The sequence below is a fragment of the Stigmatopora nigra genome, chromosome 13 (genome assembly GCF_051989575.1).
Source record: "Stigmatopora nigra isolate UIUO_SnigA chromosome 13, RoL_Snig_1.1, whole genome shotgun sequence".
In the NCBI taxonomy this organism is placed as follows: domain Eukaryota; kingdom Metazoa; phylum Chordata; class Actinopteri; order Syngnathiformes; family Syngnathidae; genus Stigmatopora; species Stigmatopora nigra.
Window position 1 is genome coordinate 11682502 of NC_135520.1, and position 26076 is coordinate 11708577.

Below are 26076 nucleotides of genomic sequence, written 5' to 3' on the forward strand. Positions count from 1 at the left end.
CACGCATACATGCATACACACATACACGCATACACGCATACACGCATACACGCATACACACATACACACATACACACAGCTCTTCCATCCCATCCCACGATGGAATGGTTGGTCAGAAGCGTTGCCTCTTCTCCCAGCACTTTTGTCCAGCTCCAGACCTCCGGCGGTACCGAGGTGTTGCTCCTTCTGCTGCGTATTGTAACAGCTAGTTCCATGTGTGTGACAGCGTAGGCATTGCTGGCTGGTTCCTAAAAAAAAAAGAAGTGGCCGAAAGATGCCAGGCTAACAGAACAAGGAAAGTTGTAAAAACATTAAAGTAAAAAGTATAAAGTACAAAGTAAAGTAAAAAAGTAAGTAAATGTATTAGGAAATATCAAAATGGCATTTAAAAAAAGATAGAGGGGCTGTAAAACATGAAAAACATAAGAGTCTGACACCCTTGGAGCAGAGCTACTGCCACAGGCTCCCGCTTGAACGGCGCCATCTTGATACACATTACGCAGGTATCAAGGCTGATATAGTAATCCCTCTATTATCACGGTTAATGTAGACCAGACAAGGCCGCGATAAACAGTTTCTGTGTTCTATTTTTTCTTTTGCTATGTTTTGTTGTCTTGTTTTAAAAATTCTGCTTCTGTCTACTTGAGAGAATTAAAGAATTAGCATTTAGATGCCGCCCTGGTTGTTTTTTGCAGCACACAAAAATTAGCATCTTTACACGATCTATTCCGAATTAAAACAACTTTTAAAAATCAAACCATAGTTGTAAAAATCTACCAAGTTAAAAAACGCCAAAAGATTGTGATTCTTAATATCATAAAATTCAACTGTGGTGTACTTAAATTCCCTTTATTGAACAATACATATATACAAGTTCAGCTTCTACAACAATAAACCTGGCTGGATGTCACTCACCCAGCAGAATGCTGCAGAATAATGAGAAGGACATTTGCAGTGAGTACCTTTTTGGCAGGCAGCACTTCTATCTGAGATGTACCAATGAGAAAAAGGTACGTGATTGAGCAGAATTATTCGGAATTTCTGACAGGACAGCCTTGGCGCTGTTCCGTTCCTCCTTGCTGAGGTTGCCCTTCAGCTTCAGCAAAGCCGACACATGTTTCTCACTGAAGCAAAGGAAGGAAGGAGGCGGGAAAAGATTGTAAGTTTGGCATGAAGCCCATTTTAGGGCATATTTGTTTGTCATACTAATGAATAACTCATTCCTTATAGTCATAGATGGGCGGTAACATGTTAGATTTACTTCAGTAAGCTTTGCGGGAAAATGTACTTCTGAGACCAAATTTATATGATAGCTATACTTTTTCCTTATTTGAGATTTTTGGGTAAAAACACCACTCTTACTTTGCTACTTTGGGCTACACTAGAGTTGTTTACATTTTTCCTCTTCAATCTACATGTTAGATTTGTCTTTCTACTAACAGTTTCACCAATCTCATAAAATCAATCACATCACTCCATTATACCAGTCAGATGTAATAATAAGGTTAATGGACCACACAAGCTTGCAGTTGCAAGTCCTTTGATCATGCCATCTTGTTCGATCACACCACATGTTTATATGGCTGATAAAAACAAACAATTTCACATTAAGTGTTGCCATCAACACTACTCAAAAGCGGCGATTTCACTCTCCCAGTTTATTTAATAACGACAGACAACGGAAAAATATTAGTAGTAACACCAGATTTTCTTGGGGGTCTATAAATGTCAATGCCAATGGCGGTTGTAGAGGAAGTGCGAAATAAGAGGATGGTGGCCAAGATGATGTCCATCTTGCTGCACCCGCAATGCAATAAGCAGCGATTCCGCAAATTCTCCCCTCAACTGCCAGGCTCTTCAACAACAACAAAATGTCTGACTGTTTGCACCACCTATGTCCATTTTTACCTCTGTCATTATGCACTACATTGTTCGCCCAGACGAGTCATCACTTTATCGTGTTGGTGGGGTTTGTGTATCCCAGTGATCCTTGGAGCAATGTTGTCTGGGGCCTTGTACCCATGGTTGGGGTTTCCCATGCAAAACTGAGGTGAGGGATCAGACAAAGAATGGCTCAGATGACTTCTTATGATAAAATAGAACTATGGACTACGATATCGCTCGCCAGGAGGACAGATCCTTGGCGGTCGGATCCCCGGCTCCAGAAACTGGCTCATGGGACGTAGAATGTCACCTCTCTGGTCGGGAAAGAGCCTGATCTAGTTTGTGAGGTCGATAAATTCCGGCCAAGCAGGTGTGGGCATACTTATTGCCCCCTGCTCGGTGCGTGGATGTTGGGGTTTACCTCGGTAAGCCTGACCTCGGAGAAGGTAGCATATCTCCATCTTCGGTTGGGGGGGAACAGGACCCGACCGTTGTTTGTCTGCATGCACCAAACAGCAGTTCAGAGTACCCACACTTTTTGGAGTCCTTGGAAGGGGTGCTGGGGAGTGCCCCTTCAGGGGACTACCTCGTTCTGCTGGGGGACTTCAATGCTCACGTGGGCAACCACCGTGAGATCTGGAGGGGTGTGATTGGGAAGAAATGTCCCCTAGGGCGTGTGGTGGAAGGTTCTCCAGGAATATGAGATTTCTGCAACCCCTGATATGCTGGGCCCGGTCCCTTTATGATCGGTGTCAAAATCTGGGCTGTGTAGCCGGCAGGATACTCGAACATTTGGTCGCCGGACGTTTGGTCGCCCGGACGTTTGGTCGCCCGGACGTTTGGTCCCCATTGGTCCCGGGTCTTTTGGTCGCCGGACGTTTGGTCCCCGGTCTTTTGGTCGCCGGACGTTTGGTTGCCGGGCGTTTGGTCGCCCGGACGGTTGGTCCCCGGTCTTTTGGTCGCCAGTCAAATTGTGACAGAAAGTAAGTGCTGTTGAAAACAGCTCTCAACAAGAGTTTAATATCTAAATATCTACTGTTGATTCATGACGGAGAGTTTAATATCTAAGTACTGTTTAATATCTAAGTACTGTTAAAACCAGCTCTCAAAATTATTTTCACAGGAGTTTAATATCTAAACAGTACTTAGATATTAACCTCTCTCTCATGAATCACCAGTAGATATTTAGATATTAAACTCTTGTGAATATAATTTTGGGAGCTGGTTTCAACAGTACTTAGATATTAACCTCTCTCTCTCATGAATCAACAGTAGATATATATATATAGATATTAAACTCTTGTTTAGAGCTGTTTTCAACGCTACTTAGATATTAACCTCTCTCTCTCTCATGAATCAACAGTAGATATTTAGATATTAAACTATTGTTGAGAGCTGTTTTCAACGGTACTTACTCTCCGTCACCATTTGACTGTCGACCAAACGTCCGGGCAACCAAACATCCGGCGATCAAAAGACCGGGGGACCAAATGTCTGGGCGACCAAACGTCCGGCGACCAAACAGCCGGTGACCAAACATCCGGCGAACAAACGTCCGGCGACCAAACGTCCGGCGACCAAACGTACAGCGACCAAACGTCCAGCGACCAAACTTCTGGCCAGGAGCCGGCAGTATACCAGATCTGTTTGCAGTGGGGGTTGGACTGCGCCATGGCTGCTCTATCACCTTTTATGGACAGAATATATAGGCGCAGCTGTGGCGTTGAGGTGCTCCTGAATTTCAGGTCGGGTAGGGCTTGGGAAAAAGATCTCACTTCTAATCTGAGAAAACATGTTTCTGCTTTGGAATCTAACAAACATTTACATGGTTTCAGTTGTATTTAAATGAACCAACGTGGCCAAACTTAACAGCCCCTCTAGAAATAACGTGATTAAATATGAACCAAAATAAATGGTGACTAATCGACAATTAAAATAATCATGAACTTCACTTTATAGTTACCAGATATCAGGGAAAGCACTGGCGAGTGAAGCCACCTGGCACTGGATGGCGGGCAGATCCTGGAGCTTGAGAACTTCTGCCATCATGCTAAAAACTTCTTCAAGCCACATCTCCTCTGAACCCTGAGCGCCAATCCAAACAGTAAACATCAATTTCCCGAGATCAGTCTGGGACTCACTGCAGCAGAGCAATAAGACACGCTTATTTTTTTGTGTCAGATTAGCAAAAAAATGCCTTACACGTGTGCTGAAGAAACAGTGCAGAGAGTGTGCATCATCCTCAACTTTGGTAGCAGCCTTCTGTTGTTGCTGCTTGTCCTTGAACCTGAGGTCACCCTCCAGAAGCCTGCGAACATACTCTAGCGACACTTCTTGGTGCAGCTGACTGATCAGCTCCTAAAAGGCGCAATCAGAGATATGACATGTGTTATGTGTTTGAAAGTGGGAGCCATCTTGGGACATGACGCATCATTTTTCTTTTTTTGCTACAAATTAAATAACACATTAGATTATGGAGAACCATTCTCTCTTCACTTTTAGTTGGATTTTTTATTAGGAACCTCTTCTTTTGTCTCCCCTTCAAAATATTATATATGTGTATGTGTGTGTGTGTGTGCATATATATATTTATATATATATATATATATATATATATATATATATATATATATATATATATATATATATATATATATATATATATATATATATATATATATATATATATATATATATATATATATATATATATATATATATATATATATATATATATATATATATATATATATGAAGAAAAAAAATATGTATATGTGTGTGTGTATGTGTGTGTATATGTGTGTATGTGTGTGTATATGTGTATATATATGTATATATGTGTGTGTATATGTGTGTATGTGTGTATGTGTATATATATGTATATATGTGTATGTGTATATATGTGTATATATGTGTGTATATATGTGTATATATGTGTGTGTATATATGTGTATATGTGTGTATATGTGTGTATATGTGTGTATATGTGTGTATATGTGTGTGTATGTGTGTGTATGTGTGTGTATGTGTGTGTATGTGTGTATGTATATATATTTATATATATATATATATATATATATATATATATATATATATATATATATATATATATATATATATATATATATATATATATATATGTATGTATATATATATATATATATATATATATATGTATATATATATATATATATATATATATATATATATATATATATATATATATATATATATATATATATATATATATATATATATATATATATATATATATATATATATATATATATATATATATATATATATATACACGTACATACACATATATAATGTATTTTCACGACTAACATAAGTCTTAAAATTTCTCCAAAATAGACAGGGCGCCTTATAATCAAGTGCGTTTTATACAGATGCTCCCCTACTTACGAACATTCGAGTTACGAACAACAATACATACGAAGATGTCTGCAAATTGCGTTTATGTCGAAAAATGTGCGTAAGTTCGATTTTATATTGCGCGCCTTTTTCCGAGTGGTGCTCCTTTCCGCCGCTAATACCGCCGCCTAGCGCTGTGATAGCTCAGCTCACCCAGCACCCACCCTCCTCTGCCCAGTTCGTTGTAGTGCGGAAGTGCGTGAACATATCTCCAGTGCACAAAGAACCTTTTTCATTTCTATAATTTAAATATCTCGTGCATCCATTATTCAATATGGTTGGTGAAAAGTGAAAGGTTTCTAGTGAGGGAGGTGCAAGGAAGAGGCAAGCCATTTCCTTTGAAACAAAAGTGGCAATAATAAAGAAGCTTGATGCGTGTGAGAAAGTGGTGAGCATTGCACGGGAATACAACTTGAATCGTTCGACCGTCAGTACCTGTTTTATAAACAGAAAGATCGTATAGGGGAACACGTAAAAGGTGCAGTGCCGATGCAATCGACGATTATTAGCAAAAGAAGAGAGGGAGAAACTTCTCACCATTTGGCTCGAGGATCAGCAGCAGCGGCATAGTAAATCTCTCTCTCTAATGTACTGTATGTATTCCCCGATTTTATTTGTTCTTTTCAGTACAAACCAATGCTGGTTACTTATACAAGCCTTAAACATACAAATGCACTTATATAAACCATAAATATACTTATATAGGCCTTAAACATAAATTATAATACAAAATATAGCACTGAATAAACTTACGAACAAATTCAACTTATGAACAATCGCTTGGAAAGTAACTAATTCGTAAGTAGGGGAGCATCTGTATATGGACCAATACTAAAATTATTATCACGATAAAATAAAATAAATCAGTCGATAGGACAACTACGGCAAGCAGGCCCGGACTCTAGTATTTTCCTGTGGATAAACTATAGCGCAGTAACTGCTTGGATATAGACTTCTTCAATACACCCAGTTCTTCAATACACCCAGTATGACGGCGAGCACACTAATTTGGTGCTCGCCGTCATTTCGGCTATATTTACAAAAGAAATCCTGCCGCTAGATGATGGCGTCAACAGAGCATTCAAAGTTAGACCGAAAACTATTTATAAATATTATTTATATAAACTCTGAGCTTGCCGTCATTCCCCGAGGCTTGAGAACTACAACCGCTGGACATCGGCATCAAATGGGCTTTCAAAGCAAAGTTGCGAGCAGCATGGGAGCAGTGGAGAGGAGACCCGGAGTTTTGGAAGACTTATTTGGGCAATTGTTTAATTCGGACACAGAAAATGAGGACTTTGATGGTTTTGTGGGTGATGATGACATGAGTACATTGTAAAATGGCTAAATAAAGTACAACCAAACTCAGTTTTGCTTCCGTTGCCTTTTTAAAAACGTGTTTTTAGCGTGTGGGTGTAGCGTGCATTTAGTGCATGTAGCACCAAATTAGTGTGTTCGCTGTTGTAGTATATTGATACTATTAGTGCGAAGTTATAACAGCCGTCAACCTGGGTGAATTGACAAAAGAACCATATATCCCAGCAGTCACTGCGCACCGGAAATAGCGTCTGGGGCTGCTTCCTGTAGCCAGTGCTATTACGGTTAGGTCTCAGGTTACCCTGAATGCTTGGTACTCGGACATTTCGATGACGGACACTTGGTCGACGGACACCTCGTCCCCGGACGTTTCGTCGAACGGACATTTGATCGCCGGACAGTTTGTCGAACAGAATTTTTTTTGACGGACAAATCGTCGCCGGACTTTTCAAGTGTCTGTCGGCGAAACGTCCGGATACGGAGAGCCTCAGTCTGTCCCTGTTGTGTCTCCACCTATCTTCCAAAAAGCGTATGAGGTTGAAAAAGAGCTACGGCAATAAGGTTAAGGCTGGATTTTGATAATAACTAAAGAAATGTAAAGAATGAAGTCAAATGAATGCATCTATGATGTTTCTGTCAAAGCCTGCCATGACAAAATTGAACAATCTCTAGTTATCGTACAATCTAAGCTCTTTCATTTTGAGGTTAATTTATTATGTCCTAAATTGGCCCTCAAAGTGAGAACGGCCTGAGAAATCTAGAGTAAGACATCAATTTATGGGCTCAGTTGATTAACCATCCCCATAATATCACCTACTTGGCACGACGACTGAGGTGTTCCCCTTAGCCCAAGAATCTCCTGGTCCAGGCACGAGTGCAGCTTCTTCAGCGGAGGTTTCCTCAACCAATCTTGGCTGAAGAGTTTCCTGTAGTGGGGCTGCAAGGTGAAACCACACACTAGACAATGAAGACAAAAAAAATATCAAAACGCAATGAAGAGCGTGCGGTCACCTTGAGGTTCTTGCGTACTGGAGCCAGCAGGTACTCGTGCGCACTGCCTTTCATATGTGTTAATATGCTCAGGGAGCTTTGGAGCACTTCCTCCGGGAATAAGCGTTGCCTGATTTTCACAAAATTCCTGTAAGCGACACCCCCACGCAGGAACAGAGGAATGACTTAACATTCAACACAATAAACAAAGACAGACATCCAATCACATAACTTTTCATTCTTTGCTCAGAAGTGAAATGAGTTTGTAATAAGTATACATCCAATCCATTTGAAGTCAAACCATCTAATCTCATTCATTTTCTGAACCGCTTTATCCTCAGTAGAGTCGCAGGGGGTGCTTGCGCCTATCCCAGCTGACTTCGGGCCAGAGACGGGGGACACCCTGAATTGGTGACCAGCCAATGTCAGGGCACAAGGAGACAAACAACCCTCCACGCTCACATCAATAACTAGGAGCAATTTAGAGTGTCCAATAAGCCACCCATGCATGTCTTTGGAATGTGGGTGTAGAGCGGGGCACCTGGAGAAAAAAACACGCAGGCTCGTGGAGAACATGCAAAATTCCCACATGTGAACCAACCTGGATCAGAACCCAGGTCCCCCACTTTGAGGCCGATGTACTAACCACTCAATAGGTTATATGCCAATAGGTTAAGATGGCATATTTTACAGATGAGGGATAAATTGATTTATTTTAAAGGTTAATGGATGCATATTTACAGTAATCCCTCGAATACCCCGACTTCACTACATCACGTTTTTTGGGCGGGGATTTTTATTTATTTTCAATTACATTACAGCACCTTCTGTTTTATCCATAATTCCAAATTATCTCATAACAAGTATTCCTTAGTTTAGTATCCACACTTCGTTTTACGATACATTTTAAAAACATTTATTTATTTATTTTTCAAAGTCAGCGAGAGAGACCACAAATGGTTTAAGTAGAGTGCTTTTTTTCAGCAAGAGAGAAGCTAAGCCCAACCCAAAGTAATGATTGATATTTTAGGGATCGGGGTTGGGCTGAAGATCTTACCTCCAATGTGCATACATTTCATACAAAACGTGTATACTTTTAAATTTTAATGGGTTTATAGAAGGTACTATTAAAGATTGTTGAACGAATTATGCTAATTCAATGTATAATGCTACTCTAGTTACGAAAAATTATTGTTGCGAAAATCTTTTGGAACCAATTAATTTTGTATGTAGAGGTATCAATGTATATGAAATAAAGAATGCATGAAGGAAGAAATGAATGTATAAATGAATAAATGCATGGATGGCTGAATCAATAAATGAATGTTATATGGAGGAAACCGATGGATGAGTCAATGCAAGCCTGTGATGCCTCACCTGAAGTCCGCCACACAGCCGAGGCTGGCTTTGACAAAGGCCACGCTGTTAACTTTGTTGCATTTGATGACATCATCCTGAAGAGTCTGGAACCTGAGAAGGAGTTAGTGACTTGAAGTTAGTGGAGGGTTATGGAAGATCATATCCCAATCCAATCCAATCCAATTGTAAAAAAAAAATCAATTAAAAACACAATGATGATTTTATCATGATTCTTTCTTTAGATTAATCTTCATATGCCTGACAATTTCTGCATAAAATGTGTCTAGAACCCTAAAAGGACACCATTTAAATCAAATAACCTCTGATTAGGTTTAATTTTAAATAGTGCAATTTTTATCAAAATGTACAGTGAAAAACAAATAGCAGTTGTGTAACATAAAAAACTAAACATCCAAATTTTTATTTGGAGGCAACTGAGATCCAGATGGGCACATTAAAAAAGTCACAGGACTCAAGAGCAGTTTGTTATCAATCCCTGCAGGAGACGTTTATAAATGATCTTTCTGCGTTATGAAATCTTTTACAAGTTAAAGTCCCTTAAAACCTGGTAGGCTAATTGGACACTCTAAATTTCCCTTAGGTATGAGTGTGAGTATGAATGGTTGTCCGTCTCTCTCTCTGTGCCCTGCGACCGGCTGGCCACCGATTCAGGGTGTCCCCCATCTCTGGCCAAAAGTCAGCTAGGTTGGGCTCCAGCACCCCCCCCCCCCCCCCCCACAACCCTTGCCGGGATAAAGCAGTTCAGAAAATTAATGAATGAATCATATCCAACTTTTCTGAACACATAGTTTTTGTTTAGTTTGTGTTGTGTAGTTTGTTACATCCAAACAGCAACTCTTATTCCTGATCTACCTTTGCAGAAAGTTTTGAAGCTCACAGGTCAAAGGCTGAGCCTTCCTCAGGTCGCCCATCACCGTCTCGGCTGCACTCACCATACCGTTGATCATCTAAAAGTGTGTTATGATATGAGCGATATGATACCGCACAAGCAGCTAAGGCAGGAGTGTGCTACCTGAATGATGTCATAGGCTATGGGACTGACAAAATATCCATCCTCGACGGGCGGTTCCTCCCCTTTGTTCCAGGCCGCCCGGGCCTCGTCCAGGACACATGCCACGTACTTGCTCAGCTCCCTCTGGATGTAGGGACAGCGTGGAGATTGCAAAAAGGGATTGTGGAAATTATGAATGACGCCAAGGCTACCTGTTGTCGACTGAGGTATTGTTCCTCTAGAGGTGAGAGAAGTTCTTCAGGTAAGAGCGCCTCAAGCGCTTCCCTGTTGATCTCCAGCTGAGGATCTGCAAGCAATCTGACGTGGGAACAAAGGAAAAGTGTGAACGAATTAGCAAAATGAATTGAAGACGTGAAACATGCTTTCCAAGACAAATAGTTTTTCACTCAGTTTAACACAAGCTGGTCCATTGATGGCTTCTCAATGTTTTCAAGTTACTTCCTGTAAATGGTAACTTGTATGATTCTGGGCCATGTCACTTTTTTATATCTGGACTTTTACATGTGAATTCTTGATTATGTTAGGCCACCTATAGTTTTTGCGACAATTTCAGTTTACTTCCTGTATTTTTTTGGTGAATTTCTGGGTCACTTTATGATTTTGATTCACTTTATTATTATTTTGATTCAATTTTAGGCCCAGCCGATGTTTCAGCCATTAACAGGTTCCTTTCCTGTTGAATTTGGGTGATTTTCTTAAGATTGTGGGTCATACACTGTATATTGTGTGCCAGGTTTGAGTTGAAAGTAAATCATTTTTTTTATTGAATGTCTTCATTGACTTTATGCAAGTATAAGGAGATTTAAAGTTTCACTATGAAGTGCACAAATACATAATCATAAATGGTAAGTATTCAACATAGATAGGTAGTCAACATGAATGAAGTATTCACATAAATAAGTAGTCAAGTACAGTGAGCAAAATGGTAAGCAGCCTAAGGAGTTTTAGTGCGAGTACAAAATAAGAAATTAATTTAGTTTAGGTCCTCCTAGGTGCAGAACTCGAGTTGAGTATGGTGACATTTCTTGGGAAAAAACCGTCCTCGAGTCTGTTTGTTTTGGCTGTTATGGTCCGGTAACGCCTGCCAGGGGGGAGCAGGTTGAAGAGGTGGTAGCATATGATTATAAGCTAAAAAAAAAATTTTTGCACCCAAAAAATAAATAAAAAATTGAGTCGATGTCAAAGTAAGCAATATCTTTGAATTATTTTTCTTCATTTATCAGAGACAGTGTGAGATGTATTGCAAATTTTAATGTGTAATGCGCCATTCAACGTAAATGTTTTGTCAAAATTTACTGGAATGGTACAATTTAGGCCAATTGTTAATACAATTTTGAGAATATTTTCCGATGTGGGTGGAAATAAAGCTGTTGGACTTCATAGATTTAGATTTTTTTTGTCAAAAACCTGAATCTTGGGGAAAACTTTAAGTTGTTGGAAGGTAACTAGAAGTACATTTTGTCGTGTGGCCATTTTCTAAGTGTTGGGTTTGGAATGGTGTGGATCCGTCCAAAACATTTGGTCTTTCTGACATGTCAAAATACAAAGCTTTTATGTGTGGGCATTTACAGGGAAAAACCCTTTTGGGTAGAAAAAAGGGTAAATAAAGACCTGGGGTAGAAATCATTGACCCAGCGTAACAGGAAGGTGCAGTCGCGGTCGTCCAACCCGAAGTCAGCCAGCCTCCTCATCTTTAAGCTGATGCCATGATGGTAGGAGGCAGCGTAAAGCTGGCAAATGCAAAAGTGCTGTGGGTAGCATGCCTTGACACGCTCCGACACTATCAAAAGGTCGCGCCTCAGTCGCTGACCCGCCTGATACATTTCGGATTGAATGGACGACTGGCCCATTGGAGGAGTAGCAGGGGGTGTAATTAGAGCGTCCAAGCGCTCTTCCACCATCGTTTCTAGCGTATCGTCATGTGTTTTCCTCCAGCCACTGAAAGTAGAACAGCAGAAAGTTGAAAGTTGTTGAATTTTTGAAAATCTGCGAATGGTGTGGAATTGTAAAGGATCGGTCACTAAACATACTGTAACCTCGATCGAAGAAGTCGCCAGGTTTGTCAGGTTATGACTTCGAACCTTCGTTACTTTTCGTAACCTGAATATTTTATGTGTAGAAGCATTCGTATGTAGAAGTATCAATGTCGTGCCTTACCTCAGCCTCCAAGGGGGGAACGTGCCCCGGCGCCTCTCCCAGAGGCGGTCCTGCTCCTCTTCCTGCTGCACAAAGGCCACGGCCGATGCTAGCACGTCTACGTCCATCGTTGGCTCAAGGGATCTCCTAAGCATCTGCAGCACGGTCTCCTTTAAGGCCAGTCTATCAGCTTTCAGGGCGGCCACCTCCTCCATTTGCCATACTTCGGGGGACTCTCGGACAAAAAGCTGCTCCTCTCGAAGCAGTAGCATGCGGCCTGCTTCACTCAGAGCCAGCGATGCTAGGTGCTGCTCGAAGGTTGCTGGCGGTGCTGTGGCTGGTGTCAGCGGCTCTTTGGAAGGAGTAGTAGCACAGCACGATCAATTAAATCCAACTGAGGTTTTAATTTCTACATTTTTCAGACAAGATTAGGTTTGGTAGATAGACACATCAAAGTTGGCGACAAGAATAGCGTTTTAAGGCAGGGTTAAGGACGAAGGTTATGGTTTCAAGACTGTTTTACAGTTTTAAATTTAGATTTTAAATTGTGATTTCACACATAGGTTGTTATATCAAATAAGGGTTAAGTTTGAAAATAATATTTCATGACAGGGTAAAGGTTTTGAGGTCAGGTTCCAAAGACAGGGTAAAGGTTTCGAGGTCAGGTTCCAAAGACAGTGTAAAGGTTTCGAAGTCAGGTTCCATTGACAGGGTAAAGGTTTCGAGGTCAGGTTCCCAAGACAGAGTTGGGTTTGAAGGTCAGGTTCCAAACACAGGGTAAAGGTTTCGAGCTCAGGTTCCAAAGACAGGGTTAAAGTTTTGATGTCAGTTACCTGTTACGGCTGTCAGCCTAGATACACTATGTAGTAGGGTGTGTTGTTTCTTTTCATCTGCGGGTACATAGTTACATCCATCCCTGTGACAAAGTCCTGCCCAAGCCAAAACAGCTGACTACTTAACCATCATCCCTCCTCCAATCAAGGTTCACTTCCTGTCCTTATTTAAACCCTTTCATTTGTCAGTTCACTCTTGATTCTTGACTTTGACTCCCTTGACTGCCTGTGATTGTAAATGCCTACATCGCTGTCTTAGAAATATTACCCTGTCTGCCTATATAAAGACTGACCCACTGTTCATTCGGAGAGAGAGTTGCAAGGACGGCAGACTGTGAGCTCTCTCCCCATTCTGGAGTCTGGTAATAAACCTATTTCCTATTAAATTGATCTCACTCTTTCCTAACCTGTTCCTGAAGTTGTATTTCAGATCTATCAAATTGCAGCAAAAGGTGGCACTAAAAAGTATAAATGCAAGGGGGTGATTAAATCCCACACCCCACTTTTCAGGTTTTCATTGGCTCAAAAAGTTTAAAATACCTAGTAAATTTCAGTTTACTTTACATTTGTGCCCCATGTTGATTCTTGAGAAGAAAAAAAATATGTTTGTGTTGGAAATCTGAAATGTGGCAAAAGATTGAAAAGTTCAAGTCTGCTCAATATACTTTCACGAGGCACAGTATATACTAGAGTCGGATGTCGAATCCTGTGCTTATTTAATTAAAATCCTTGCTTATGTTTCTGAATGCACTCTGAGGCTGTTTTCTTTGCTGTCCCCATTTATCTTCAAATTTTCAAATTGTCCAGAACAGAAAATGAATGCATTAAGGTTAGGGCTCAACGGTAAAAAGTGATTTCAAAACAGAGTTAGGTTTCTAAGTAAAGTTTCAAGTCTTAGAGCTAGGGTGGCTAGGTCCGGTTCTCAAGAGCGCCTATCCAGTCTGTTTTCCATATCTCCCTCCTCTACCACACTTGAATCAAATGATCAACCCATCAGCAAGATGTCCAGAAGCTTCATACCGAACCAGATTATTTGATTTAAGTGTGTTGGTGATGGGAGATATGGAAAATAGACCAAATACGGGCTCTCGAGGACCGGAGTTGGCCACCCCTGTTTTAGAGCAGTGTTTCGCAACCAGTGTGCCGTGAGCGATGCTCAGGTGTGCCGCTGGAAATTACAAGGAGTCATACATTGTAATCCAATAGAGAAAGCTCAATATTAAGAGATTAAATAGAACTTTTACAAGGTTAAAATTAAAGTATGAATTTATAGATTGTACTATAACAAGATTAAAATCGTAATAATATCAGATTTAAATCATTTTGGTGCTTATTTTTACGTAAACCCTAAACTCACACACAAAAGCACAAAATGGCTTTTCTCGTAATGTTAGGTGGTTGAAGTCATATTGGGAAGAAAAAAATGTGGTAATATTACGAGATTTAAGTAATTTTCCTGTTTTCACGGTACGTGAACCAAAAGTTGTTTGGCTTCCGGAGCATCAACTTCTGGTGACGTAAAGTATCTGTGAGCAGATTTTTTTTTTTGCGTAATATAGGGAGAAAAAGTCAAACAATAAAATAAGGTTAAAAAACGTAGCATTAATTATTTTAACATCAGTCAAACTGAAAGCTGTTTGGGGTCTGTGGGCATCAACTTTGATGACTTAGATCAGTGTGAAAAAAAAATAGATTTTGGAATAATTGGTTGGGGATTATTTAATTCCTGTTAATAAAACTTTGATGAAAATGACTTTATAATGTAAATATGGGTGACACATTTTAAATGAGAAGATTTTCAGCCGGTGGTGTTCCTTGAGATTTTTTTCGAGAAAAAGGTTGGGGAACACCGTTTTAGAGGGTAGGAGTAAGAGTTAAAGTGAGGTTTTGAATTGGGTCTCATATTGAAATATGTATTTCTAGTCATGACTCCATGATTCTCAAGCTTCTCCTTAGGAGAGATATTTCCTGTAGCCAGATGTGTCCTTGAAGACTTGCAACATTGTCGTTATCTTCTATTTGCCGGTTCATTACAAATAGCTTCCTGTATGAAGTAGAGGAAAACCCCTTCCCTGTTCGGTTTCAGTACCACCCTCTTGAGATAATAAAAGGTGAATGTAAATTGTCTGTCTCTGCGCATTTGTGGACGACAGTCTTGCCTGTGGTTCACCTTTAACCGGAATATTCTGTAATAAAACATTCGAAGTAACGGTTTATCGCCTCCAACCTGTATTTGGACAACCAACATCTTCCACATCCGAAATTAATCGAATCCGAGAAGGAAGACAGAGCGCTCTTCCTTCAACATTTGGTAGAAACGGGCAAAATACACATTTCAATATGAAACCCACTTCAGTTTCAAGGCAAGATGAGCGTTTTTAGACACGCTCTGGTTTAAAATAGCGTTCCAAGAATGGGCAAGTTTCAAACGACACTGTAAGTGTAAAAAAAAAATTCAACATTAGCCCACTTTCAAGACTTTTCTCCACCTGTTTCCACTTTTAAGTGTGTTGTTGGTGCGTTTTCCTCCGGTGTTGAGGGGACGCTGCGACGCCTGACGTTGATTCCCAACAACTTCTGTCTTAGTTTAGATACCCTCCATGGCGACGACGAGGATGCCCCCCACTTGAAGGCTCCGTGTTTCTGTGCCGAGTCTGATTAATGGCATGCAAGGAAAACTTTTAACACTTTAAACACTAAAACACTTTAAAATCTTCAGAGTAGTTTCGTTTTCAAAACATCTTTACACTTCAATGGAACGTAAAATAATAGATACAGCTCTTCGTTTGATAAATCATTGGCATCTACATTTTAATAAGTCATATCCAAACAATTTATTAAAAAGAATTTTCACTAAATCAGTTTAGTGTCCTAATAAAACAAATAGAATATATATAATGGAAATAGTTGGAAAAGATTCAATCGGACCTCTTCAAATATGGTTTTGATAAAAATCGCTTACAACTTCATCTTGACCAGTTCTGTACACTTTCAAAATAAAATAACTTGGTTATATCTGAAAGTGTGGAAAATATTTTCTGTCTAATTTTTCCTATTAGTCAAAGAATCATAGAAACACCAAAACAAACACGATTACAAAAGTCAGGGTATTTTTTTAAAGTATCTGTTACTCCTTCAAACCAAACTTTTCCCACATACATCCACTTTTTACATTTAAAAAAGAGCACATTAAGTGTACGTATATGACTCACCCGAACTCATTGTCGCCACTCTAGGTACAATGTGTAGCTTGCTGGTTCCCGCTTATTGAACACTTTTGGGAATCTCCTGGACTATTTATATGTCCGTGTGTGTGTATGTGTGTGGGTGAGTTAATATTTGTGTAGTAATTGTTGTTAAGGCGCGGCTTGAGTTTGCCGTATAATAGTGAGCGTTCGTGTTCAATAAGCGCCACCAGCAGGCTACATTTCAAATGGAAAGCATTTTAGAATATCGTATATTTAGGAGTATATGGTGATAAAAATAAATAAAATAAATAACATTTTGAAAAATCATTTTTTTCTGGACTAAATGGGTAAGAATATAATTTTTTGCCGATTAAAAAGTCTTCCCTTAAGGACAGTGCCACAACGTGTTTATTTTCATTTTCAGAATCACTTTGTTCATTAGCATCGCGGGGATGCTACAGCCTATCCCACCTGACTTGAGGCCATAGGTGAATTGATGGCCAGCCAATCGCAGCACACAATGAGACAAACAACCATTCAGGTGCACACTCACTTAGGGGCACTTTAGAGTGTCCAATCAGCGTACCATCCATGTCTTTGGAATATGGGAGGAAACCCGAGTATCCGGAGGAAACCCACACAGGCCCAGGTAGAACATGCAAATTCCACACAGGTGGACCCACCTGGATTTGAACCCAGGACCCCCACTGTGAGGCGACGCGCTAAGCACTCATCCCCTGGGCTGCCCTGCCACATACAGAAATTGCTCGAATATTACGGTTAATGTAGACCAGACATGGCTGTGATAATCGAAAAATCGCAAAGTGGGACACCCCAATTATATCTACCTTTTTTTTTCTTCAGTGCTGAGTCCAGGTAGCAAGCGGAAGACAGGGGAGTGCCTTCCACTTGCGAGTTTCAGTGTGGATTTTCACATTTTTATGAACTTTTTTTTTAAAAAGTAAACAATTAATAACAGAAATAAATCATGAAGAAGTTAATTCTCAAAAAGTGAAGTCGTGATAATCGTGAGAAAACTGTACTAGCATCATGAAATTTGGTAGGCATGCCTATCAAGAGTAAACTCACAAAACAAAAGCCTCAAGAAGCGATAACTGAAAACCAATGGGAAGATACCAGCAATTAAAACAAATAGAAACTAACAGGGACACCCTGAATTGGAGGCCAGCCAATCGCAGAGCACAAGACGGACAAGTATTCACACTCACACGCAGGAGCAATTTATAGTGCTCAACCAGCCTACTGTGCACGTTTTTGGAATGTAGGACCCAGGGTAAACCCAGAAAAGCCCATGGACATTCCTGTCAACTCGTACGTTTTATACGTATTTTATACGTATTTTATACGTTTTTTTTTTACCATTTTAAATCATGTACGCCGTACATCGACTTTTGTACGGGGATTTTTTTTTTTAAATTGCCAATATTTATGATAACCGATCTCCACAAGACCGTTTTGGCTAAAATCCAGAAAGTCTCGTAGGCTGGTAGCCAACGACGCTACTGTCATTAATCGATACTATTGTCACGGTATACCAGCAAAAATTATCCTCAATCGTATGTATATTTTTAGAGGTGCCTACGGCAATATCGATAAAGGATAACATGCACATGCTTAGATATACATGGAGTAAATATCGTGCAATATCGGCAAGCATGGAGGAGCCACCTAGTAAGAAACGAGTTATCGCGAGTAAGCATGCGTCGTACGGTGTTTGTAAGGTTTTTTGGGGGTTTGTATGGGGAATCATAATCATTTATAAGGGCAGTTATCAGCAGAGGTTGACAGGTATGCATGGAGAACTTGCAAACTCCACAAAGGAAGGTTGGAACCCACCTGGGATTGAACCTTCGATCTTAGAGCTGTGAGATTGGCAGCTCACCACTCGTCCGCTGAGCCATAAGGAAGGTTCAATTGGCCATTTTGACTCGATAGTGCCAACTAGAACCTAACAAATATAGTAGACTCACTAATCATTTAAAGAAAGAAAGAAAAAAAGGCTCACACCAAGGCGCTAACTCATTTTGGGTTGAAGTGGCCAATTTGGGTGGATATGGTTTTGCAGAATATATCAATAATAATCCAGCCCCCAAACCTTGTGTTATGTAGTAAAATGAGCTCAGGTAGACAGATTCATTATGAGTGGACCAATAAAAGTTTCGCTGCCTAAACCACATTTGTCAAACCGATTCCGCCGAGGACCGCAGTGGGTCCTGGTCTTTGTTCCAACCGATCCAGTGCCGACATTTTAACCAATCAGGTGTCTTACACTTATAAAAGGTATCCTCTTGTTGAGTTGGAATGAAAAGCTGCCCCCATTGCGACCTTTTGAGGACCGGTTTGCCCTAAACCATGCCCAAAAATGTATGGCCATTCTGCTTTTAAAAAAACAAAAACACATTTTTTAGATCAATAGGTCTATCTCCTTGTGCCCTGCGATCGGCTGGCCAATGATTCAGGGTGCCCCCCCCCCCCCCCCCACCTCTGGCTGAGATAGGTTCTAGCACCCCCCGCGACCCTAATGAGGATTCAGAAAATGAGTTGAAAGATTTTAGATCAATAGCTCCAACCCCAGGGGTTGCAAACTCTGGTCCTTGAGAGCTCCTATCATTCTGTTTTCCATGTCTCCCGCCACCAACTCACCTGAATCAAATACAGTGATACCTCGAAATACGAGCTTAATGCATTCCGGGACTGAGCTCGTATGTCGATATTCTCGTAACTCAAACAAACGTTTCCCATAGAAATAAACTGAAAACAAATTAATTCGTTACAAGCCTCTGAAAAAACACCCCAAAACAGGATATTATATTAGTCTTTTTTTTTATTTCTTCTAATTTGCCATCTATTAACAGAGTAACAAATCACTAGTGGTTTAATATTACTCAAATGTGTTTAATAGTACTAAAATTAAGCAGATTTCGCAGGAGGGGAGAGAGAGAGATGGACAGAGAGGGGGGGGACTTTTTGCACCGCAACGCGCTCGTAACATAAAATAAATAAATGTAAATGAACTTGGATTGCAATGCAGACACACTCAAAAATTCCTTTAATCTAACCTTACAATAATTTTTATTCTAATTTTGTTTTAAAATTTGATACCTTTCGTCTCCCGGCTTGGCTTTATTTGCCCCGCCATCTTAGCGAGAAGCTGACATTTTTCAAGGTCACAAATATTTGGAGCTATTTATCATGACATATGTGCCATGTTCTGTAGCCTGTCTTTTCAGCAGCTGATTAATCCATCAAGGTGGGGCAGGATCAGCACACCTGCAGCTGATTGACACATTAAAGGACACCTGCCACAGCCAGCAGTTTGTCAGGGGTATTGCATTCCTTGCCCTTGTTTACCGCCCTGCTTATCCAACACCTGTGACTTCTCCGAGACGTTTGTATTGTTTTTTGTACTTTGAAAACCTTAGTTCATTTCGCCGACTTAATCGTCCTTTTTTTGTTGTACTTCTTCTCCCTTAGTTTATTTGCGGACTCAAGTCATGCTGTTTCGTCACCTCCTTTTGATACTCCCGATTTTGACGTCCTCTTTTTGTCTAATAAATTCTAGTTTTTGTGAATATCAACCCGTTCCTTAGCTGTTGTGGATCCATCAGTTTGCAGATTCATAATCATATGTACAACTTCAGTGCATATGCTTTTGGTTTGGTGTTAGCTGAAGACATAAAATAGGGTCAATGGAGGGGAAATTCCATCATTTTGAAATCTGACAAGTTTTAGTGATTAACTTAACACAATTTAACTTTCCCCTGCACTCTAGAACTGAAAGAGAAAGCTACAAAAACAGTTATTTCACCACATGCCTGAGTCATTACTAACATTTAAGGGAAATGAAACATCTGTCATGGTAAGCAGAAGCTCATAGCCAACTCCAACCACTTGCATAATTTTTAAAAGGTGATGCTCGAATATGAGGCTGACCTGAATTTATTCACTAGTTTCACTTTAAAGTAAGGGGTGAACTCGATAAATACTCATGTATGTATTTTTATGAGAAAACGGGTAACAAAAAACTAAACATTTGTTGTATTTTTTTCATTTTACATTTTATTGAGAAAATATTTGTATCCAGTGTTATTTTTTCTTATTTTGTCAGATTTTATAGATATTTTTAACAAAGAGACTGATATATGATCATTCACTCCCAACTCCTCAATTTAATTACTAGACAAAAGATCAATGGCAGAAAATTAAAAAGTTGTTATAGAATTTAAAATTCAAACTCCAGGTGGTAGGATTTAATTATAAATATAAACATTCTTTCAATTTAAAAAAAACATACTACACAATAAATCACAGCAGTTAAATAATCAAACGACAATTTTAAAAATAGAAATTTTGCTACAAAGTCAGCGTCAAGTCACCAAAATCAATTTCCTGTTGCATTAAAATGTAATGCCAATGGAAACATCTTAACCTTCTAAGACCCAGATTCTTGCAAGGCATGCATTTTATTATCTCTTTGATGTTTAAGATAAGTGGGACCTGATGACTGTAAAAAAAAAAAAAGAATTGTCCTTTTATATGATGTAGTTTTTGAGAAAAATGATGTCCACATAATATGTGGACGCCAGGCCCTTGGAGTCCAAAATTTAACATTGTAGTCTTTTGACAACCAAAAATGAACATGTCCACACATGTCCTAGGAGGTCCTAGGAGGTTAAAGGTCAGACATTTTCTATAATTTATAAACACAAAAGGTGAAAAATAACCAAAATTACAATGACAGAAGATTCAAATATTTTTGCAATCTTGATAAAAAACACATTAAACTTCCAATGTTTCTTAGTTTGCTAAGGTTGATTACTAGATTGTGATTAGTCATCCATCAATCAAATAGGAAATTTAAATCACTATTATTTTACATTAAAATGTTTGTAACTCAAACTAAATCCCCCTAGGTGTGTGTGTATGTCTGTGTGAATTAGTGTGTGAATGAGATTCAAGTTTGGTTAGCTTTGTTATGAAGTTGTTCGACATAGCAGTCACACACGTCAATGCTTTAGTTAACGATCAAAAGGAAATAAACAACTAAGCAACTGGAATTTTGTGCCTCATGATCCTTGTGACGATAAGTTGTTTGGAAAATTAATGAATCTTTATAACTATAATAAAGAAAATATATTCAACCAACACACTCCCTGTGGGGTTTATCCTCCTGACTCCCAGTAGTTCAAATTTGTCCTCTGTAGAGGACCTTTGTGAACCTAAATATCTCTCACCCAGTGCATCCAATCACATGAACTCCTTTTGTGCTGTATAGAGGACATTTAGAGCTTTCCAATGAACGATACTTTTGCAGTTTTCCAATTACTTCACATAGATTGGGGACGTTCAAAATCAATGTGATTCTACAACATTTTTTTCCTGGTAATCAGGAGAATAAGGATATATAATGGGCAAATGTAATATTTAAACTCAGAGAGTAATTTTTGATCTGGAATTGAACATAATGTTGATAAAAACAATGCATAGAAATTCACCTTAGAGTTTCACCTATACATGTCTTTCCAAGCACTGAAATAGATTTTACGTCAGAACATTTTGCTTGAGAACAGAAAATACAATTTTAGAAGTCTTGAAAAAATGCACATGATGTTGAGAGATGTTGACCCATATTTTTGGGGTTTCAGGTGCTCTGTAGGTGAAAGGATGTATGGTAGAATTACCTCTGCCATTTAAGTTTGAATTACGTATTGCCATTAATTGCAGCCAGTGAGGAGGATGACAACAGTTAGTCAGCCGGTAAGACGAAGGTAAAGCAGAAGAGGGAGAGGTTGGACAAGAAGTTAGTCCGGACCGTGGCCTCCATGTCATGGAAGAGTGAATGTTCATCAGGGTCGCCGGCGGGCATTGTCCTCTTCAGCAGGTGGAGTTTCAGCAGGATGCGCTGATGCTCGCGACCGCGCATAATGCCGCGGAAGGCTAGTAAGGACACCAGGTGCCTCGAGCTAGCAGTGTCACAAAAAATAATTTTTTTAAATATTTTTTTTCATTAGTTTTTACATTTTGGTTTTCATTTGAAAACATGACTACAAACATTTTTTAAACTGTTCAGCGAAAGTCAAAAAAAAAATCATAGCTTGACTCATACACTGAAAGGTCAGGTTAGAGAGTATGTGTGAAGGTAGTTAGTAAAAGAGAGAATTTGGTATCAAAAAGACCTATTCACGTCAATAGAAATCCAATCTATTTAATTTATAATGGACTCGATATCTCCCATCCAACGAGTTAAGCAATGTCAGGTAATGGTCACACACATACAAAGATTAAAAAAGGAAAAAAAATATATATATATACACGCCCACACACACACATAAACAAACACATACACACATTCACGCATACACGCATACACGCATGCACACATGCACACATGCACACATGCACACATGCACACATTGTGAAATATATTTGTATACTTATATTTAGTCTTGCACCCTTTTCACTATGATGTATTAAGTTACTAGAATAGAATTCAATTTACACCTATTGGTTAAAATGTGCACTACACCTTTTGCTTTCCACCTCCTTCATTTGTATTAACGCCTCCCATTTTTATGACTTGTCTCTAATAAAACCAGGTTGTTTGTAGGGAGTCGCCAGGAATTCCAAACGGTCATTCAGGAAGATAGACTATCTTTCTGCTCTGGCTACACTGGCGTCCTCCTTCATATGAAGTGGTTTAAATTCTCATCACGACTGGCTGTGTGTTTCCTCTGCTCCGATATTATTGAATGTATATGGTCTTAAACCTGACACACATGCACACATGCACACATGCACACATGCACACATGCACACATGCACACATGCACACATGCACACATGCACACATGCACACATGCACACATGCACACATGCACACATGCACACATGCACACATGCACACATGCACACATGCACACATGCACACATGCACACATGCACACATGCACACATGCACACATGCACACATGCACACATGCACACATGCACACATGCACACATGCACACATGCACACATGCACACATGCACACATGCACACATGCACACATGCACACATGCACACATGCACACATGCACACATGCACACATGCACACATGCACACATGCACACATGCACACATGCACACATGCACACATGCACACATGCACACATGCACACATGCACACATGCACACATGCACACATGCACACATGCACACATGCACACATGCACACATGCACACATGCACACATGCACACATGCACACATGCACACATGCACACATGCACACATGCACACATGCACACATGCACACATGCACACATGCACACATGCACACATGCACACATGCACACATGCACACATGCACACATGCACACATGCACACATGCACACATGCACACATGCACACATGCACACATGCACACATGCACACATGCACACATGCACACATGCACACATGCACACATGCACACATGCACACATGCACACATGCACACATGCACACATGCACACATGCACACAGGCACACAGGCACACAGGCACACAGGCACACAGACACACAGACACACAGACACACAGACACACAGACACACAGACACACTTACACACTTACACACTTACACACTTACACACTTTCACACTTTCACACTTTCACACTTTCACACTTTCACACTTTCACACTTTCACACTTTCACACTTTCACACTTTCACACTTTCACACTTTCACACTTTCACACTTACACACTTACACACTTACACACTTACACACTTACACACTTACACACTTACACACATACACACATACACACATACACATAGATACAGACATATATGTATACAGTGTTCCCTTGCTTCTTCCCGGCTCAGCCACCGCGGACTCAGAGCTTTGCAGACTTTTTTTGGAAGAAAAAAATAATAATAATACAAATAAATACATTGAAACAACATATTTTACATTTTTTTTGTTATAACATGAATTTCATTCTCTCTACCCGTATTCTATATGGTGTACTGTATACAGGGGAGTTAAAAAATACAAATGAAAAAAAAAAATATATATATATATATTTTTTTTCATTTGTATTTTTTATGTTTTATGTTTATTTTTTTTTAATTAAATTCAAATTAAGCATTTTTGAAGGGGAATCCGTACTTTGCGGAAATTCACTTATCGCGGGTGGTCCCGGTCCCCATTAACCGCGATGACCGAGGGAACACTGTATATATTCTGGGATAGGCTCAGGTACCCCCTGCAATTTTTGAGGATAAAGTGGTTCATAACATGAACAAATAACAAAACAAAAAATGAAAACCTTTGGAATATTCTTTATACATTTTAATTGGATTGTTTTTATTTATTTGATTTGAGGAGTAGGCATTTAACTGTTATTTCTGATTTTCTTTGTATGCCTATGTGAGAGTGTTGATATTTCATCTGCACTTCCTCCTCGGTTTTTAGTCATCTTTCAGCTGCCACAAACAGGAAGCAAGTTGCCTCATCTCTTCATGCTTGCAGTAATAATCTCAAACCCTTCCCTTTTTTTATTAGACAACTTCCATATTTTAATGGTCCCAGTACCAAGCTGGGATAGGCTTCAGCAGCCCCAACAAGTCTTGTGAGGATGTATGTTATGGAAAATTATGAATGAATGAATACTTTCAACCAAGTTAAGTTAATTAAAAATATTTTTTTAAACTTTTACATATTTTTTGAGATAATTTTCCCAAATATTTCAGCTTTGTTTTTGTGTATTTTACTGTAAGATTTGCCAAATTTTATTTACCGTATTTACCTACATATTGACTGCATCTGGGTATTATGTGCCTTTATATATAGGTGTACATGTAGGTGTATATGTAGGTATACAGGTGTGTTGCATTGAAGGGATTGGGATGTGCTGACATGGTAAACATTACAAACACATGTATCAAGATTACTCGTGTCTGGCCAGTCAGAGCACATTTATCTACCGGTAAAAGGTAAGATGGCGGCGCCCTGAGCGAGCAATGCCAGCCACAAGTAAGTTCGTTCATGTTTTATGCGAGATACGATTTTTTTTCATTCAATTTCACTAATAGACGTCAAAATTAATTTTGTTGGCCCGATGTCACCTGGGCTAGGCTCCAGTACCCTCCGCGACCCTAGTGAGGATAAAGGAGGTCAAAAAATGAGATGAGATGAAAGACCATATTGGCCACATTGTCTTGCGTTATGGCATTTAATCTTTGTCACCTTGCAGTTTTGTGCATGTCACGTCTAATTTGTGCATAAATAAGCCGTACCCTTGACTCAGTCATCATTTTTTGGAGTTACAAATACGGCTTATATGCGAGAAAATACATTATTTATTTTTGCACTTTCAACCTAAAAACTTTTTGAATATTATTTTAACCACAAAATAACATTTTCTTTGTTTTCCAAACTTAATTAATGTTATCTTTTCATTACTAACTAAGATTTCTTATGTCATATGAATTAATTTTAGTTGTTTGTTTTGTTGATCTTTGAATTTAGATTTAAAGCTCTTAAACGGGCTGCCCGGTGGAGCGAATGGTTAGCGCATCAGCCTTACAGCTCTGCATGGAGTTTGCATGTTCTCCCCTTTCCTCTAGGTCAGGGGTCTCAAACTCAATTTACCTGAGGGCCGCAAGAGACAGAGTCTGAGTGAGACTGGGCAGCATCAGTATTTCCACAAGAAAAGCGCTGATAAAACATTCCAACGTTATCAAATATCTTTATTTTTTAACGAAAAATAATGGATTAAATAAATTAACTTAAATATTAATAAAAAATAAATCAATAAGTAATAAAAAAAAATAATAATAATGAGAATACGGTAGATATACAGTGGCTGGCTAAGTAGAGAAAACTAATTATTTTTATTCCGTTTCAAATG

The 26076-nt window shown here is 39.3% G+C and overlaps 2 protein-coding genes across 5 annotated transcripts in view; both read right to left on the reverse strand.

The window, feature by feature from the left end:
* On the reverse strand, nucleotides 1-16313 carry LOC144206322 (tumor necrosis factor alpha-induced protein 2-like). Of its 3 annotated transcripts, none has more exons than XM_077731250.1 (14): nucleotides 16200-16313; nucleotides 15477-15641; nucleotides 12176-12506; nucleotides 11630-11956; nucleotides 10210-10315; nucleotides 10019-10141; nucleotides 9859-9953; nucleotides 9004-9096; nucleotides 7648-7774; nucleotides 7454-7573; nucleotides 4087-4242; nucleotides 3848-3969; nucleotides 963-1124; nucleotides 1-248 (listed from the first exon to the last, which is right to left on the reverse strand). In XM_077731250.1, the coding sequence occupies exons 1-13, from the start codon at nucleotides 16207-16209 to the stop codon at nucleotides 983-985; spliced, it is 1917 nt and encodes a 638-aa protein (XP_077587376.1). In that variant the 5' UTR covers nucleotides 16210-16313; the 3' UTR covers nucleotides 1-248; nucleotides 963-982. The 3 variants fall into 3 exon arrangements, with proteins under 3 accessions (XP_077587376.1, XP_077587375.1, XP_077587374.1); XM_077731249.1 differs by having other exon boundaries at nucleotides 1-282; XM_077731248.1 differs by lacking the exon at nucleotides 1-248 and having other exon boundaries at nucleotides 834-1124.
* A 4400-nt stretch (nucleotides 16314-20713) lies between these two features.
* Nucleotides 20714-26076, reverse strand: part of LOC144206587 (exocyst complex component 3-like protein 4) — a 38849-nt gene continuing 33486 nt past the window's right edge. For both annotated transcript variants that reach the window (XM_077731637.1, XM_077731636.1), the window contains exon 15: nucleotides 20714-22159. In XM_077731637.1, coding sequence (XP_077587763.1) covers nucleotides 21943-22159 — 217 coding nt within the window. In that variant the 3' untranslated portion in view covers nucleotides 20714-21942. The remainder of the gene's footprint in view (nucleotides 22160-26076) is intronic.

Bases quoted from the DNA above. Each gene is read 5' to 3' on its own strand.
- LOC144206322 (XM_077731250.1), bottom strand. The intron at 7,574-7,647 runs GTGACCGCACGC...TTCACCTTGCAG, and splicing joins CAGTACGCAAGAACCTCAAG to CCCCACTACAGGAAACTCTT. The intron at 3,970-4,086 runs GTAAGGCATTTT...ATTGGCGCTCAG, and splicing joins ACTGTTTCTTCAGCACACGT to GGTTCAGAGGAGATGTGGCT.